General features: G+C 40.8%; 1 protein-coding gene and 1 pseudogene across 1 annotated transcript in view; both read right to left on the minus strand.

Annotated features, from left to right (window-relative positions):
• Positions 1–9,099, minus strand: part of DIPK1A (divergent protein kinase domain 1A) — a 107,531-nt gene extending 98,432 nt beyond the window's left edge. The window contains exon 1 of the mRNA XM_090269737.1: positions 8,987–9,099. Coding sequence (XP_090125863.1) covers positions 8,987–9,040 — 54 coding nt within the window. The 5' untranslated portion in view covers positions 9,041–9,099. The remainder of the gene's footprint in view (positions 1–8,986) is intronic.
• An 8,021-nt stretch (positions 9,100–17,120) lies between these two features.
• LOC150015281 (large ribosomal subunit protein uL4 pseudogene) lies at positions 17,121–18,359 on the minus strand (annotated as a pseudogene).
• Between the last annotated feature and the right edge of the window lie 1,336 nt (positions 18,360–19,695).

Here is a 19,695-nt window from a genome sequence, read left to right on the forward strand (position 1 = left end):
CTGAGGGATTAAATATGAGGGTAAGGAAAGAGGGAGAGTCTAAAAGGATTTGGATATATTTCTCTCTTGAGTAACTAGATAGTATCACTAACTGAAAGAGGAAAAGAAGTTGTGGGTGGGTTTAGATTTGGACATGTTGAATACAAAGTGCTAGTAGATATAAAATAAGCAGTTGGAAATGCAAATCTCAAGTTCTGGCGGAAAGTTTTGGGCTGGTGACACAGAGCTGAGTCCTATTAGTGTTGGTTTTTAATGGAAGTCATGTGAAGAGATGCAATTACTCAAGGAAAATGTACAAAATGAGAAAAGAAGGCTGGGGTCTTGGAGAAAGCAGGGGGCAAAGGAAGATGAGACAAAAAGGAAATTGTGGAAGTTCAGGGCAAGAATGAAAGAAGGTCAGAGAAGCAAGGAAGTAGTGAGCACAGAAGAGTAGTTAAAATGACAGAAAATGGAGTCCTGACTGAACAGAAAAAGGAAGCCAGAGGGATTGACAGAATGGAGAAAATGGGAGTGGCAAGGACCTTAATGGTGATGACAATGATGAGGTAAAATGATTGTGGTGGTGTTAACACTAAAGAGTAAGAATGCAAAAGAGAGAAGTGTGTGCTTGCTGTTTAATATCTTAGAGTGATTACAGAATATTTTTGAATATATGTAAAAGTATATGTACTATACTACATCATTTTGCACATCCTGAGTGTATATATGCTCAGGATAAAGGACAAGACCAGGGTAATAAACAGGCTCTGCCTTCACTGGGGACAAATTCATTTCTGCTGGTTCAGGTGTGATCCAAAATGTTGGAAGCTGACTCACTGAAACAAAATCAAGTATTGCCTTCTCTAAGGGGTAAAGAAAAACAACCTTAATTAATTACAGTGATAAACAGAAATAAATAAGTTACACTTTAAGGAAGTTTTTTTTAGAGTTCAAACTCTTACTCCAGTTTGTGTAAGGGCACTAAAGGTTTAAGAACTGCATCTACAGTTGACCCTTCAACAACACGGGAGTTAAGAATGCTGACCCCTCTCCCACCCACAGAAAATCTGAGTATGTGAGAAATGCTCACAATAAAAACTGGGACACAAGGCTTGAGCAGCAAAGCGAGGCGTTTATTCACGAGTCTGCAGAGTCAGGCACACCCTCAGCCAAGAGAACGTGCGCACCAAAAGAGGGAGCTGGCTGCTTTTATCCCTAATGCATCTAAACCCCCCTCCCTCTCTCTTTCCTTCCCCATTTCTCCATGCTGGATACTGTGGAGTTACAATCTAATGATTATCTAAATGCCCCTTTAGTGATTTGTAAATATGTTAATACTGTCAATTACCTTCTCCCATTTTCCCTTAGTCTGGTGATGACTATCTTTTCCCCTTCAGGATGCCCCTTTTGTGATTTGTAAATATGCTGTCAACTTCCTTCTCAGAGATCCTCTAACTACATTTGCCCTTGAGACCCTCTAATTACATTTGCCCTTAAGACCCTTTAATTACATTTGCCCTTTGTTACTAATGATTTTCTACTGGTTTGGGAGTCATTATTTCCTCATTTCTTACAAGTATAACTATTGATTAACCCCAAAATTTAACTACTAAATAGCCTACTGTTGACTGGAAGCCTTAACAATAACATTAACCATCAATTAACACATATTTTGCATGTTATATGTATTATATACTATATTCTTATGATGAAGTAAGCCAGAAAAAAAGTCACTGAGAAAATCGTAAAAAAGGAAAAATACATTTATTTTATTTATCGAAACAGATCCACGTATAAATGGACCTGATAAGTTCAAATCCATGTTGTTCAAGGATCAACTGTATTAAAAAACAAGTATTTATACATGTGATTGTTCAACAGATACCTGCATTTTCTTTCCTTTTAATACCCAAAATTCCTCTCACAGAAACTGCAGGGATGATAAATAACTCTCTTATAAAGTCTCTTCTATGGCAACATCTTTAAACCTAATAATAATGGGAAAGAAACAAAATATTTTAGGAAATGATTGATTTTTTTAAACTGTCAGAATTCACTTACATTCTTTCTGTGATAGGCAGAATTCTAAAGATGTCTCCTTAATTCCCGACTCCTGGTTATTTAATCAAAAACTAATCCAGGTGTTGCTGTGAAGGAGATTTGCAGTTGAAACTAAGGTTACTAAATCAGCCAACTTTAAAAATAGAAATACGACCCAGGATTACACAGGTGGACCCAATGTAATCATATAAGCCCTTGACACAGAACAGGAGGGCAGAAGAGTCAGAGAGCTGAGGCGGAAGGGAAAGCCAAGAAAGAGCCAAAGCATGCAAAGAACTCCAACCACGGTTGATGGCTTTGAAGACAGAGAAAGGGAGCCCTGAACCAAGGAATTGAGGCAGCCTCTAAAAGCTGGGAACAACCACCAGCCAACAACCACCAGGTAATGGAGACCTCAGTTATACAACTGAATGGAACTGAATTCTCAGAGCATCCTGAAAGAGCCTGGAAAGCTAATTCATTCCTAGAGCTCGAGAAAGAAATTCAACCCTAGCAACACCTTGATTTTGAACCTGGTGAGACCTAGAGCAGAGAACCAGCTGGACCACACTGTGCCTTGACTTCTAACATACAGAACTGTAAAATAAAGAAGGAACTTTCTCCAAAGAACAACCAAGAAGCACATGAAAAGATGACTGAAGCGTGTAAAGGACTCCAAACACTAATCATCAGGGAACTGCAAATCAAAACCACAATGCAGATATCATCTCACACCTGTTAAAAAGGTCACTATCAAAAACAAAACAAAAACAGAAAATAACAAATGGTGGTGAGGATGTGCAGAAATTGGAACCTTGTGCCTTACCGGTTGAAATGTAAAATGATGCAGCCACTATAGAAAACAGTACAGAGGTTCCTCAAAAAATTAAAAACAGAATTACCCAGTGATCCAGCAATCCCACTTCAAGATATATTTATGTATTGAAAGGAGGATCTAAAAGAGATATCAGCACTCCCATGTTCGGTGCAGCATTATTCACAATAGTTTGGCCTTTAAAATAACAAATTCTGCCATTTGGGACAACATAGATGAACCTGGAGGGCATAAGCCAGTCACAAAAACAAATACTGCCTAATTCTACTTATATGCGGTATCTAAAGAAGTCAAACTCATAGAAACAGAAAGTAGAATGTATAATAGTTACCAGAGGCTGGGGCGGGAGTGACAAAATGGGTAGTTAGTTGTTCAATAAGCAGAGTTTCAGTTTTGCAAGATGAAAAAGTTCTAGAGATCTGTTGCCAACAATGTGCATATAGTTAACACTACTGTACTATACACTTAAAAATGGTAAAGATGGTGAACTTTGTGTGTTTTGGGCCACAATAAAAAACAAAAGAAAAATAATAACCACAATACCATGATCACATCTAAAAAAGATAATTATTTAATTTCATTAAACAGGTAACCAAAAAATAAAAAAAGAACTACTTACTTCAGAAGGAAAACTCATCCATTAATATTTTGGTTTTTTTTTAACATGTTCACATTACAATATCTTGGTTTTTGTAAACTCCTATACTCTATAGATTAAAAGGTTTGAAAGGGAAATTATTCACAAGTGGTTTGAATGTCTAGAAATAAGTATGTTAAAAAGGTGAGATGTTTATCTTTCCAATCAAACAATATAAAAAGCTTGTATTTAACAGTGGTACAGTATGGTTTCTAGATTCAACTTGAAGAAATGAAAACATTAAAATGTACCTAACTGCTGGAAGGAAGGAAGGAAGGAAGAGAGAAGGAAGGGAAAACTTCTATAAAGAATACAAAACAACACTACAATCCATCAAGCTGAACACCAGGGCACTGGGAAGGAGACAATGAAGAACACTTTCACTGTGTGCTCCAGCCCAAAAGTGTGGTGAAGATGAAATCTGCCTGAGAATTCACCATTTGAGTTTCCAACAGGGGTATAAAAGCAACTAATGGTAATATCAAATGGTTGCATTATAATTCTATACTTGAATTTAAGACATTATGGGATGCATATGCTCTCTGTATACATACCAGTCTCAAAAGATTTAGATTTAAATTTAATCTGGAGATTTAGTTTCAGGCAATGGCAAAAGCTGAGCTCTGAAGAGCAGGTCTGAGAAAGCCTATGTGAACCACACCACCTGTAGTCCTTCTCTCTCTAAAGCCTTTGGGGAACAGAGAACAGCCACCTGCTCTAATTATCCTTAGATTTAAAATAATCCAGGAGGCTGAAAATGGGGCAAGAAGCCATATTACTCTTACTAAGATATTTGTCAACATTGTCACTATTACCATAATCTTTATCAGTAATCCTGACACTAAATCCCACAAAATATCCACATGAAGTTATAAAGAACCAAACCATTCTCAGTAGTCATGTTTGGAAAATAGTGCAATATAAGCCAAAGAGCCAAGTATCAGAAACGTTAAACAAGTGTTAATACCCAAATTAGAACATGCCATCTATCCATTTATTCATGACAGCCTTATTGGACACACAATGAAACTGCTAGAGTAGTTATTTTTAAGAGGATGACGCGTCAAGAAATTTAAAACTTTTGCAGTCCAAAGGGGTTAAAACCTTCAGAAGTACCCAAGTATCTGAGACTTCAAATTTCATTAGAATTTTGATAGCTTTTTATGTGCAACAGGGCATGCAGACAGAATGACTGGAATAGAAAATGTGCATAACCCAAAATTGTCTTAACTTTAATTCTTCAGGACTTAAGAATTCTTCAGTGAGAAGAAGGTATTCTAAACCGAAACCAACAAATTATAGGGCTGCTATGTTATTGGTCAACTCAGACTTTAAGTAAACTCTAAACAAAGTAGATCCTGCTAAAAATGGACAAATGCAGGTGTTGCAGTTACCACACCACAAGTAGTATCACTATAATGGTGAGTGGAAGAAAAACACCTAAAAATGATCTAAACTGGTTAATACATCTAATTTCTGATTCAGAGGCAGGATTCTACTCTCCAATGTACATTCAGCCAAACCAGGAAGTACTATTTCCCAGGTAAGGTTTCTAAAAAACTGCTGGAAAGGATGCAAGTGTAAGGTAGTATGCTCTGGGAAGAATGGACTGCCATGAGAAGCTGGTTGTGCAAGTCACAAGCCCTCCTGGCTCTGAGAGGCCACACAGGCTAATAGTGTGCCTGAGCCACTCCTCTGGAAGGAGTGACACTGGTAGAATCTGCAACAAGATGTAGAAAGAAAGACCACATCAATGATATAAACTCAGTTCTTTATCTTTTACAGCTTTATTAGGAAATAATTCATATACCACACAATGTATTCGTTTAAAGTATACAACTCAATGGTTTTGAGAATATTGACAGAGTTGTGCAACCATCACCAGTATCAATTTTGGAACATTTCCATTACCCCAAAAAGAAACATCATACCCATTTCCCCCCAACCCTCCCAGCCCCAAGCAACAACTAATCTATTTTCTGTCTCCATAGATTTGCCTGCTCTGGACACTTCATATAAATAGAACCATAAAATTATGTGGCCTCTTGTGACTGGCTTTTTTCAAATTAATGTTTATGAGGTTCATCCATGGTATGGCATCTATCAGTTCTTCATTCTTTATTGCTGAATATTCTACTCTATGGATACACCACATCAGTTGTCTTCTTCACAAGCAGAATCTCTTTTGCTATATAAACAAAGCTATAAACAGTGATTAGGCCCCACATTAGTCCATAAATGCCTATTCAACCCATATTATAGCTAAAAACATATCATTAGTTGCATAATACTAAAGTTCTCTAGAAGTATCATATGATCAATTACCCCAGTGATACCTGGATTAATGAAGACACTGGGAATGAAGCTCCTTTATATTTAACTCAACTGCTCAAATTTTTTTTCCTGTAATTTGTAGGAGAAAGAGGCAATTAATTGCAAGCCCTAAGGCCTGAACTCCTTAGGACATAAATGTTTTCTGATTCCACCCATTTGAAGACAACTGCAAAGCTGCAAGTATACAAAGCCAGTCTCTATAACCTCCTTGTCCTCTTGCTGGGCCCTTCATTTTTTCCCCCTATCTTTGAAATATAATTCCTTTCATACTCTTCAGCCTTTTCCCTACCCCCAAACAAAACAAGATCTTTTATACCTGTTGACTAATTACAGCCTCACTTTGAATTAAGAAAACACATTTTCCTAAAAATGTCACTAAAAGAGACATTTATTTTCTAAGACATCTATATCCTAAGACATGAAATGAGAATTAGCTTTCCTCAAATGAAGACTTCCCAGTAGGAACAAACTGGTTAGGGGAGAGTTCTTGTTTTGTTTTGTGCCCAGAGACCCTCTCAAATCACAGTAAAGCCACTCCATGGCAAATTGAATTTACTCGGTTCGCTTGGGGTAACCCGTATTTAGGAGGGGGGAAAAAGTAAGGAATTGTTATTAATTTTTTTAGGTATGATAATGGTAGTGTGATTATGTCTAAAAATATCCTTATCTGTTAGAAATGCCACTGAGATATTTGAATAAAATGATATGATATCTCATATTTACTTGAAAATACTTTAGGTAGTCGGAAGAAAGATACGGCGAAGGGGAAATGAAACAAAATACTGATAATTGTGGAGGGCAGCTGATAGGTAGGTGCATGAGCGTTCACTATTCTTTTCTGCTTTATGTATATATAAAATGTTCCACAGTAAAATACTTTTAAAGGAGAGGGATAAACTGTTCTCCTTCTCTCAGATGGTCTTTATTCCTTTCCTTCATAGTACTTACTGTACAATCTCCACATTATGATATGGAAACTATGGAACCAAAAAGTTATAAAACTTTTTCAAGGTCATAATGGAAGAGGTGCACAAATGAACAAATCTCAGCTCCTGTTCATGACTCATGCTGTTTCTAAAGGAACATGATTTTATTCTCGGAAAAATAAAATGAAAATAAGAAAGGAAAGTAATACCATATATTTAGCTCAACCTTCAGTTGCTGAGAAACTTCAGTAGCTGTATAATAGACTCAGCTGAAAATATTTTATTTTGATTTGTGCAAAACAATTTTGAGTTTGAAGCACTTATTGGTAATGGAAGCATAAAAAACAGAAGTTGGGCAACAGGGAATGGAAGAAGATATTACACAAGAATTTTTAAAAAACTGATTTAACTGACAACCAATAAGAAGATTTATACAAAGAATAAATATGAACACGAAGACAGTGTTTAAAACACCAGTTTCCGGGTTCCCAAGTTTTAAATTTGTCTCAAATAATACCATAATCAATAAAGTTTCTGTTTTATCATTTTATATAGAAATAACCTACTAAAATATCACTGTGCCCCCAAATCCTTTTGAAATGCTTAAAATCTGTGTTTATCTTAATTTGGTAACAGACAATGACATGCACAATCAAAAAGGCAGAAATACCAAATGCTTGCCATTAATGGATATATAAATATTTGTAAAAACTAATCTTAGCCAATCTAAAAGCTCGTGTGCTATGGTGCCAAAAAATGTCACAGCCATATCTGTGGAGAACATTTCGAGTCAAGCAAATCAAAGTCTAAAAGAGACTGCCGCGAAATCTAAAAACTTAAAAATAAACAGCTAAATAGTTTTAGTAACTAAAAAAAAGTTTATATAACCCAATAAACATATTTTGGGGATAGTCTGGGAAGATATTATTTTGCTCACATAAAGGTACCACCTGGTTTGAATTCTAGACGGGGTTGCTGCATCGTTACTCAAGGCACAGTTACTACTGGTGGAGCTGCTATAAGGACGCAGTGTGTTCAGTTTTACTCCTAATACCTATCATTTCATGGGTTGTCAAACCATGCTTCTAATCTGCAGCACATCACTCATGGCAGGGTAATGATTTACACATGCAATTTCCAAACAAAAATGGAAGATTTACTTGCCCCATGATGATTTCTTCTCAACTTTTCAAATAATTTATAAAAGCACCAGCTGAACAGAAATTCCTGTCCCAAAATTATCTATCAATTTCTTTAAGCCTTTTCATGAAAAGTGGTAAAAGAGTACTGTCCTCTGAATACAGACAATACTGCTGACCCATGCCAGGCATTTATTTGTAGTTGTTTTTCCAAAGGGGTGATGGTTTTGCGCTCAGCTGCTAACGGTGCCTACTAGGTCCCTCTGGTGACCAACAGTAAGTACATGAAGGCAGTAGTAGGGTTCGAAGACACAGACTGGCAGCGGAACGGAGGGTGGAACGGAAATCATGAAAAAATAACACGCGAACAGTACACATGACATGACTGAGAATAACGTTTGCATTCCTGGAGTATTTGAGATCGCCACCAGACACTGTCCCCTTTCCTTTTAAAAAGCAAACACCCATCCCACTCGCTCGGGCTTCCGAGCCATACCTCCCATTTAAATCACGGGTGATGGAGAGATCGAACCAAGGGGCTCAGCACGAGGCACACGCCGCTTCTTGGGGGTTCGGGGAAACACTGGTGTGACAAATTGCCATAATTTTCTAAAATATGTAAGAATGACACACCACCTAACCTATCACCGATTGAAGACCCAGGACACAGAGTCGAAAATAGCCGACCTGCGGGGCCCACCGGAGAAGGGGAAGGAGAGCACCAGATCAGGGAGAAAACTGAGGCACGTCCCAAGCCCAGTCTGCCGAGTACTGACTGCTAGGGCTGTAGGGTCGCACCCAAATCACGTCTCAGGGCTCCTGGGAAGCAAGGGGTGCGAGGGCGAGCCCGGGACGGGTGACCTAGGTCCCCAAGCTTAGCCCGCCGGGGAGCGGAAGGTACCGGGGCAGCGGTTGGGGGTCGCGGGCAGCGCTGCCTTGGGGGCTGCGGCGCCCGGGCGGCGGGGAGGGCGCGCCGCCAGGTGTCGACAGCAGGGGGCAGCGGGGTTCGGGCGGGCGCCGACCAAGGGAAGAGGAGGGAGGCAGGCTAGCACCGCGCGGCGAGGGAGGGCGCGCGGCGGGTTCGCCGCCGGCCTACCTGGAGGTAATAGGGTTTCCTTAGCCAGGCCCCCGGACAGAGACTCCTCGCCATGGTAATCACACATCGCCCCGCCGCGCCGCAGTCAGTGGCAGACCCAAGCGCTGGCGGCCCGGCTCCCCGCCTTCCCCCCGCCTCCCCACCCCCAGCCCTGCCGGGCCCGCCCACTCCTCCGCCCCCGCCGCTGCGCTCTCGGCGCTCCTCCCGGCTGGGCTGCGGTGACGGCGGCCCGAGGCCCGGCTTCCTGCTCTGCTCGCGCGATCGTCGTGGCTGTCAGAGCCGCTGCTGCCGACTCCGCCATAAAAGGGAGTCACACCTTGCCTCAGCCGACACAAATCCAAATGTGCCCCGCGCTTAAAGGGGAGGTGTGCGAAGAAGGGATGGGGCTCCGCGGACTCTGGGGTGTCGCACGCTCCTCGTGGGGAGGGGGGGCGGGGCGGCGGCCTCCCCCGCGGGTCCGAAGCGCCGGCTCCCGGCTCCCCTGGCAGCGTGCATCTCGCCAGCCCGCGCGTCGGTACTGACGCTCCCTTTGGACTCTGCTCCTTCAGTACAGACGTGTCTAGGCCGGTTGCATGGAAATTCAAGGGAAGCTTGGGGTGCCTTCCCTGGGGACATGCTCGTCCTCCCATGTGCACGGTGGCGGGTGCGGCTCAGGGAGGGGGCGTCCGCCTCAGCCCGAAACGCGACGGGCACATCCCCTGAGGACTCGGCTCTTCGCTGATACGCACAGGGCTCCTCTGTACCGAACTCACCGTGACCCCCAAGTTCAATTTGCTTCTAAGGGTCTTGAACTATTTTTAAAATGTACTTTTTAAAAATTCCGATCTTTTTTGTTTGTATTGTTTTCAAACAGCTTCAGAGTTTTCCCGGCCCCACCCAGAAACCAGATTCAAAAGAAAAATATTACTGAATTAAATACAGTCCTGAAGACAGGAGACCTAGGACGTGGCATAGCTACTCAGTTAGGGCTACATAATGAAGGGTGTGGTGTCTTTCTTTTGACAGTGAAGTCCAAATAAGGGAAAACAGAGACACCCTAGTGAGAGGACAGACGTTGCTAGGAGAGAGTTGTAGTTGGAGGAAGATGCCATGCCATTTTGCTGCTTTTCACCCTCGTTGAACCTTTCACATGATGCCACCAAAGTTTAGGTGGCCACTTAGAACCCATTCGGGCCTGTGGCTCTGAGAAGTGGTTTCCCCAGAAGCAAACCTTGACAAACGCTCACTGTGGCTTTTACCTAAGTCTTGTTCTGGTGCTTTACGTTTCTGAAGAAATACCTTCCTGCCCACTCCTCCCCCAAACCATGCACAGACACAGGTTTTAAACCTGGGTGGAATTTTACTACTGGCAAATAAACCCATTTTTCATTGATTTTCAGTTTGGGTTAAGACACTTCAGTAATTTCCGAGTAAGCTAAGAATGGATCCTATTGGTTTAATTCATTCTTTTATTCGTTCAGTAAATAAATATCAATGGAGCACCCAGAAATTGTTTTAGTTGATTGGGTTATATGTGTGAACAAAACAGACAAAAACTCAGTCGTTGTAGATACTACATTTTGGAGGTGGGGGCAACAGGCAATAAATAATAAATGTAATAAATCCAAAAATCAAATAGATTAAAATTGATAGGGGATATGAAAAAATAAAACAAATCTGTAGAGATGAGGTAGACTACAGGTAGAGTAGGTTTGAAGAGAAAGATCAGAAGTTCAAGTTTGGACATTTAAATTTGAGATATTTATTAGAAATCCAAGCAGAGGTTGAGAGTAGGCAGTGGTATATATGAGTCTGGGGTTAAGGAGAGTGGTCCAACCTAGAGATAAAGAAAGATGTCAGCATTTAGATGATATTTAAAGTCAGGAGACTAGACAATGTCACCAAGGGAATTTGTAAACAGAAGAGAACTAAGGATGAAGTCTTTCGACCTCAAGGTGGCAGAAGTGAATGAGCCAGCAAAGAAGTCTGAGAAGGAGCAGCTAATGAAGTAGGAGAACCAAGAGTGAGTGCCTAGAAGCCAAGTGAAGGTAGTGTATCAAGGAGATGTGAGTGCTCATATGTGAGTAAGAACTAAGAATTGACCATTGGATTTGTTACCACGGAGGCCATTGGTAACATATCAGCGGAGCAAGGCATGGGAGGTGGTGGTGGGGACTTGATTGGAGTGGGTTTAAGAAACCATGTAAGGAGAGGAATTGGAGATGACTAACATTATATGCAATTCTTTTGAGAAGTTCTGCAAAGGGAGCCCCAAAATTATACAGTAACTGTTGGTGGAAGTGAAGTCAAAAGTAGGTTGACAAAAAAATTGAGAAAAATGTTCGTTTCTGATGAGAATGACAGGAAGAGAAGGAAAAATTTATGTAGAAGCAAGAAGAGAGAATTGTTGGAGAGGTGTCCTTGAGAAGGAAAGAGAATTTGGAATCCAGCACATAAGTGAAAGGATAATGTGCAGACAGGAGCACAAACTGTTCATCTATGAAAATAGGCAGGCAGATGGGTAGGAGTGACTGTAGGAATCTTTGAAAGTTCTCTTTTGATTGTTTCAATTTTCTCAGACAGGAAGTAAGGTCATGAGTGGAGAGGAAGTGTGGAAGAGTAACGGAGGCTTAAGGCCAGAAGCGAAGGTATGAAGTAGTCATCCAGGAGAATGGAAAGATGAATGGACTAGGAAAAATATCATATAGCTTGCTGAGTGTCATAAAGGGCCCATCTGAGTTCATGGTCATGAATTTAAGTGGGACAAGTCAGTGTGGTTGTGCTTTTTTTCTTTCAGCAATATTAGCTGAAACATAAGCTCAGCGTAGGCTTAGAATCCTATTTAAGGTTTTACCAAGGAAATAAGAGCAAGGAGAGAGGAGCAAGGAAGCTGAGGATGTAAGGGAGTAATTATGGTTCACCATGGAGTTTAAGATGAGGAACAAGTGGATATGGAGAGATTAAGGACAGAAAAAAGGTGGTAGGATCAATGAATTGCAAGTCTTTGTGGGATTGAGGAACAATAGGGGTCAGAGAACAAGAGGAAATTATTTGAAAAGATCAGAGGTGTATAATAAAGAGTCTGTATCCATTTTGTAAGTATATTTTATTGATTATGCTGTTATAGTTATCCCCAATTTTTTCCCTTTACAACTCTCCGCCCAGTGCTCCCCTTCCTTCCAGCAATTCCTTCCCCTTCCCAGTTCATGTCCATGGGTTGTGCATATAAGTTCTTTGGTTTTTCCATTTCCTATACTATTTTTAACTTCCCCCTGTCTGTTTTGTACTTAGCAATTATGCTTCTTGATCCCTACACCATTTCTCTATTTCTCCCGCTTCCTCCTCCCAGCTGACAACCCTCCAAATGATCCCCATACCTATGATTCTGTTCCTATTCTGGTTACTTGCTTAGTTTGTTTTTGCTTTTGTTTTTTAGATTCAGTCATTGATAGTGATGAGTTTATTGCCTTTTTAATGTTCATAGCTTTGATTTTCTTTTTCTTAAATAAGTCCCTTTAACATTTCATGTAGTAATGGCTTGATGATGATGAATTCCTTTAGCTTTACCTTGTCTGGGAAGCACTTTATCTGCCCTTCCATTCTAAACGATAGCTTTGCTGGATGGAGTATTCTTGGTTGTAGGTACTTGCTTTTCATCACTTTGAATACTTCTTGTCAGTCCCTTCTTGCCTTCAAAGTTTCTTTTGAGAAATCAGCTGATGGTCTTAAGGGAACTCCTTTGTAAGTAACTCTCTGTTTTTTTCTTGCTGTTTTTAAGATTCTCTCTTTATATTTAATCTTTGGCTTCTTAATTATGATGTGTCTTGGTGGGGCCCTCTTTGGGTCTCGTTTGTTTGGGACTGTCTGTGCTTCCTGGACTTATATGTCTATTTCCTTTACCAAAATAGGAAAGTTTCCTTTCATTGTTTTTTACAAATAAGTTTTCAATTTCTTGCTCTTCCTCTTCTTCTTCTGGCACCCCTATGATTTGAATGTTAGTACATTTTTTTCAATTCTTGTTTTCTTCTTTCTGTTCTGGGTAAATGTTTATTTCTTCATTTTGTACCAAATCTTTGATTTGAATCCCGGCTTACTTCCCATCACTGTTAGTTTCCTATATTTTTTTATTTATTTCACTTTGTATTATGGCCATACTTAACCATTTTTCTGATTATCCTGATCACCAGTGTTCTGAACTCTGCATCTAATAGGTTTTCTTTCTCCATTTTATTTCATTCTTTTTCTGGGGTTTTGTTTTGTTCTTTCATTTGGGCCTTAATTCTTTGCCTCCTCAATTTGGCAGCCTCCATGTGCTTGTTTCTGTGTATTGGGTAGAGCTGCTTTGACTCCATGGCTTGGTAATGTAGTAGGTGTCCTGTAGCAGCACTGCCTCCCCTATCACCCAAGCTGGGTACTCAAGGTGTGCCCTTCAGTGGGCTGAGAACACCCTCCTCTTGTAGTTGAGCCCTGGTTGCTGTTGGCAGGTCAGTAGGAGGGATTTACCCAGGACAGTCAGCTACAAGGACTAGCTGTGACCACAGGCAACCAACCTCTGCCCTCTGTGGATGATCAGCTGTGCAGGGACAGGATGGCGGTGCTCTGACATAGTATGTTGCTGTCCACTGGATGCATTGGCCCTGGGGGTTGCCAGGTGGTGCAGTCCCCACCTGTGTTTTTCCCAGGACACCCTGCTTAAGCTATAAAGCAATATGAGATGGCTTCTACTTGTTCTAGGCTTATCGATTCCCAGGTGAAGCCAAGCTGTGACTCTAAGCTGGCTGCTTTGCTGCTAGTGTCAGGCCTGGAGCTCACTGAGACCAGCTGTTGCTTGTTTGATAGGATTTAGGAAGTTGTGAAGCATGAGCCAAGACAACCAGCTGTACTTACAAAAAACCAACTTGAGTGAGTCCATAAATTGGGTGGGGCAGAGTCTCTGGGGATCTCCAAGATAGGTCAAACAGTGTTAGCTAGGTTGATGAAGTCTCAGAAATGGCACCAGCTTGTGGGCTCTGTGGGGGCAGGACTTAGAAAAGAGACAATGGCCTCTGCTCACTTTGATGCCAGACGCTTCATTTAGTCCCTGTATGCCACTGGTGCCTTTGAAGCTGCTACCCCAGTGCTGGAGCTCAGAGGGAGTGAGTCTGAGTAGGTGAGTCCATGTGTGGGCTCTTTTAAGAGGAACTGCTTGGGGCTTTAGCAGTTTCTTCCCCTGATTCAATCCCCACTGGTTTTTGCAGCTAGAAGTTGTAGGAACTACTCTTCCTGGCACTGGAACCCTGGGCTGGGGGGCCTAGTGTGGGGCTGGGACTCCTGGCTTCTGAAGTTTCCCTCCCGAATTTTTATCCACCACACATGGGTGAGGGACCAGCCCATTCTACATCTGTGCCTCTCCTACCTGTCTCAATGGGTGTGGTTTCTTTAATTCCATAGTTGCCAGACTTGGCCATTCAAGTTGATTTCTGACGGTTCTGACTGATGGTGGTTCTATATTTTAGTTGTACTTTGATGTGGTTATGCAAAGAGACAAGCCACGTCTGCCTAAGCCACCATCTTGACCAGATCCCAGATCCATTTTTTATATTTGCCGACAGCTTTGAAGCCCCACCACTCCTCTTTCCCCTATGCCCACACCTAGGAAAACTGGTAAGAAAACTTGGGTACTCGTTCCTTTGGTGGTAGTGGGAAGTTCAAACCATGTAAGACCCAGACAATGTGAGAGAACCTTCACCCTGTTCCCACTCCTATTCCAACCACCGTAAAACCCTAAGGTGTCTCCTTTCTCTGTCCCCTCAAGCCATAGTCATACAGCTTGAAGCCTGCTCTGCTCTTCACAGAAAGCTTCTTTAGTGAGGGATAAACCTTTTCATGCTCTCTTGGTACATGTGTGGCATCAACAGTTTCAACATCCAAACCAAATTTTAGGTGGAGTCCATCTCAATTCTGCAATAGTTGCCACAACAATACGGTAAATTAGTGGGATGCATGAAATTAAGATTATGGAGATGTGATGAAGTCCAGGGTGAAATGTGACAATGGCAGTCAAAGAGCTGAAGAGTGTGGCATATGGTATTGGAATAGTCAAGGTGAGAGTGTCATAAGGATTACCTATTTCATAACAAGACTTAGGAAAGGAGAGGTGCTGGAGAAGATTCCAGTAGCCCAAAGCTGAAGTCCTTGAGAAATAAGACAGAGTGGTCTATGAGTGAGTAGGTGACTACCACGATGAAGAGAGTGACAACATCAGAGGACATAAGTTTTAAAAAAGTATTGATCAGGAGGAGGAATTAGAGAGGAAAGAGGAAGAATAGCCTGAAAGAAGTAATGAAGAGCAAGGAGGATCCCTCTTCCACCTCCAAGTCGGAGCATGAACCAGGTTTGCTTTAGAACCAGAAGGTGAAGGAAATATTGCTAAGGAGAGATTGAAGATACAGAGAATCTTGCTGATGATGGCCTGTGAATTCCAGAGAACACAGTGGAAGAGTCTCAGAAATGGTATAGTGGTGAGCAAGGTTTCAAAATAGGTGATATGAAGAGCCTTGGGTGAGTGGGAGATGACGGGTGTCTGGGATTTCTTATGGTAACGGCTGTAAACAGGGATAATAAGGACAAAGTTTCAACCTAATGAGAAGAAATGATTGTTTAGTTTCCATTTAGAGTCAACAAAGATTAAATGTAGTTAAAATTTTTTTATTTGAAAGGAGAAAATTAGTTTAGATGATTTTCATTTCAAATTTGTGCTGTTTCCCTTGTTGTCACATGTCCCAGGAGCCTGAGAGAAAAACCTGGGGCTGGAGCAGCCCCCATGGTCCAGGCTGGGAACCCCGTTATAGTTAGGTTTGATGAGTCCTTGTACCATTGGACTTGCACTTTTGGTTTTAAATCCACCTGTATGAGTCCCAAGAAGGATCCAAGCAGGTTGGCCATGGCAAAGTTAGGTAAGAAACTTTTCTACCACTTGATATGAGTATTCTTTACACTCTTGTTACAGTGGTCCTGCTGCAAATTCTTTATGTCAAATTTACCTGGCACTCATTCTTATGAAGCTTAAAAGTTTCTGTTTTTCTAAGTAAAAACCAGCTAATCCAAAACTAATCCAATGTGATTATGTTCAGAGGTAGTAATCTGTAGCTTCTTAGTTGCTATGTATAAAGTAATTTCGGCCTTCCAGAGACAAAGGAGTAATTCCACTGGTTTCAAATTTATGAAAATCAAGATCAGTCGTCTTCAAACCTTTTTGTTTACACACTACCAAAAGAATTTTGAAAAATACATGTATCCCTTCCCCATTTATGTATTAACATCCAAAATTATTCTTATAAAATTAAATAATTGTAAAGGAAGTGACTTTCAGTGTCTGTTGTAAATATTGACATTGAAAAATAAAATGGTCACACAAATCTTACGTATGGACTAAGAGTGTATTATAAATGCCATGGCAATTTGATACCATTTAAAGAGTAAACAAAAAATTGTTTCTTCCCTGATTGGTGTGGCTCAGCTTGTTGGGTTTTGTCCTGCAAAGCAAAAAGTCTCTGGTTTGATCCCTGGTCAGGGCACATGCCTGGATTGTGGGTTTGGTTCCAGTTAGTCAGGGCACAAACGAGAAGCAACTGGTCAATGTTTCTCCCTAACACTGATGTTTCTCTTGCTCTCTTCTCCTCTCTCTAAAAATAAATAAATAAAAATCTTTAAAAATTATTTTAAATTGTTTCTTTAGCCGTAATTGTTCCCCTTTCTCCTTGAACTTTAAAAAAAATTTTTTTCAGTTACAGTTGATGTACAATATATTAATTTCAGGTGTACAACCCCATGATCAGACATTTATATAACCTATGAATAATCACCCTGATAAATCCAGCACTTATCTGACACCATATAATAGTTATTACAATATTATTGACTATATTCCATATGCTGTACTTACATCCCCGTAACTATTTTGTAACTACCAATTTTCTTCTTGAACTTTTGTAATTCTACTTCCCTTATAGAATTTTATCCTGTTATATATTTTATGTATTTTAATCTATTTTCAACCTACCATACTCTGCAGAAAAAAATAAAGTGACTTCATTTTTTCTCGCTGCCCCTTAATCAGGTTTTTATTCAAAATTGGCCATCCAAAGTGATTTGACTTTTACAGAATAAACAAATTTCAATTTATAATATAGGTTCCTTCTGTGGTGGGTTTCTTTTCTGTGGGCTTCTCAGCTGCTGGATTCTTGCGGCCTTTTTTTTTTTTTTAAGCCATCAAAGCCTTTTGCTTCATAATGCCAACAGCCCTCTTTCTTACCACAGGCTTCTTGCCCGAAACCCCCTTCTCATGTGATTTGGCTTCTAGCGCTGCTGCTGCTTTATCCACCTGGAGTTTGTGGTTCTTGGCCTGATGAAGAATGGTGTTCTGGAGCCTGGTCTTTGCACATGGATTCAGCTTCAACATGTTTTTCAGGTTTTTCAGTGGATTTTTCTTCAGAACTATGTGATGATCTTCTTGCATGGTGCTCGGAGGGCTCTTTGGATCTCTGGGCTTTTCAAGATTCTGCTAAGGTCAGTACTGAGTATCTTGTGCATGGGAAGGTTATAATTACACTTGAGGGCGGCAGCTTTACACCAGGTGCCATACAGATCATCTAACTTGGCAGAAAGCATTTCAGTCCAAATGCCAAAATGGCTTACATGCCCACCAGGAGCAAGTCTCAAAATGTTCAGTTTGCTTATATTAAGCAGGTAATTCCAGGGATGTTTCTGACAACTTTGATGATACTGTTGTCCTCATTATAGATGATGAAAGGTCCTCTGCACTGGATACAATGGTTTCTCATTTTGCCCTTGCCAGCTCTCATTTGCTGAGAGACATAAACCTTTTTTATATCATTTCAGGCCTTAATTTTCTTAAGAAGCAAAACAGCCTCATTGGTCTTCTTGTAGCCTCTAGCTTTATCTTCAACCACGAAAACAAGTTCAGGAACTTCCTCAATATAATGACCTTTAGACATGACCAGCGCTCTTAAGGCCCAAGCAGCCAGAGTAGAGCAGATTGCATTATCTCTTCTGTGTTTTATTTACTCTGAGGTGCCAACAGCACCAGGTTTTAGTTGGTGCAAATACCTGGCCCTCACAACAAAAGCACCCTGGCCAGAACTATGAGTTTCACCACCTTGCATTCTGGGAATGTGAGCCACAGTTCTGCCAGTACAAGACTCAGCACTGTTTGATGATCTGCCAATTCACTGATGGTATAGGGTTTCTATTGTTTTGGTATGAGTTGGTGTACAAAGTTTACAATATCAACAAAGTGACATGTTTTCCAAATGAGTTCCCCTTTTTCAGAGTACACAGGTATCGATGAACTAGCACATGCTATGATGAGGAGGGGAAAAGTCCATGCTCCTCTCAACCCCACAGGAAAAGTATAAATTTACATTTTAATGCGTTTTACTTTCATTTTTAAATTTTATTTTAACTTTTGAGTATGTAATGCTCTCACCTGGTTCAAAAATAATAACTAAATAAAAATAGACATTGAGAAGTCTTATTCTCACACTCATGCTTTTTAAAAAAGATTTTATTTATTTATTTTTAAAGGAGGAGAGGGGAAGGAGAAAAAGAGGGAGAGAAACATCAGTTGGTTGCCTCTTGCATTCCCTCAACCAGGGACCTGGCCTGCAACCCAACCACGTGCTCTGACTGGGAATGGAACCAGTGACCTTTTAATTTGCAGGACGACATCCAACCCACTGAGCCACACCAGTCAGGGCTGCCTTTCTACCTTATCCCTACTTTGCATAGATAATATTTTTGTTAACTCTGAATGCACTTTTCCAGTACCAGTGTTCCTTAGATATATAAATAAAAGCAAAATTGAATATGTATTTTTAATTGAATATATATTTCATTCCCCTTTCCTTACATAAAAATGGATTACTTTATTATTTTTTATTTATTTAAGTATATTTTATTGATTATATTGTTACAATAGTTCCAATTTTTTTCCCTTTGCTCCCCTCCGCCCAGCACCCCCCTTCCCCGACAATCCCCTCCCCAAGTCCATGCTCATGGCTCACCCTTTCATATATTCTTCTTCTTTTTTTTTAAAATAATTAATTAATTAGTTAAATATTTTAACAATAAAAAATAACAATCCCTCCCTCTCAGACTTAAGACCCTTTACAATCTTATAAAGGACAATGGACGAAGGTCTCGAGCTCCTCTAGTTGCTTCAAGCTGGACATGGTCATCGTCCTACCTACCCTTGGGTCAAGAAATCCCTAATAAGAGTGGGGGTGTGGAGGGGAGGGTGGCCTTCCCACAAGGGGAAGGATCGTGCAGACTCCAGGTTGGTTGGCTGTCTCTGGACAACGGCAGGCTTGCTTTAACAGGCTGGCATCCTTGTTGTATTCTGGGGGCAACAGGGTTAAAGGACATCATTCAATCCGTAACCACTAGATGACAAAAGACAGGTATTAATTTTTCAATGTCCCACATTAGGGAAAAGAAGGGCTTCTTTAGAGGAAGGTATGCCAGGTACATCTCACCTGTCCAAAACCCTTTTGCCCATTATACTTAGTTTGGACTGAGGGAAATATTTTAGGTTTCCCCCCTCTCAGGCCTCTGGGCTCTTTCTGTCCAAGCCATTAGGATAGAAAAGAGAAACCAGTTTTAAAGTGAAGCCCACAGACCACCCCGTTCTTCACCAACCCAACCACTTAGTTCAGCCAAACCATTGAGTC

This window comes from Furipterus horrens, unplaced genomic scaffold (assembly GCF_987537825.1).
Source record: "Furipterus horrens unplaced genomic scaffold, mFurHor1.1.pri manual_scaffold_3, whole genome shotgun sequence".
Taxonomy (NCBI): Eukaryota; Metazoa; Chordata; class Mammalia; order Chiroptera; family Furipteridae; genus Furipterus; species Furipterus horrens.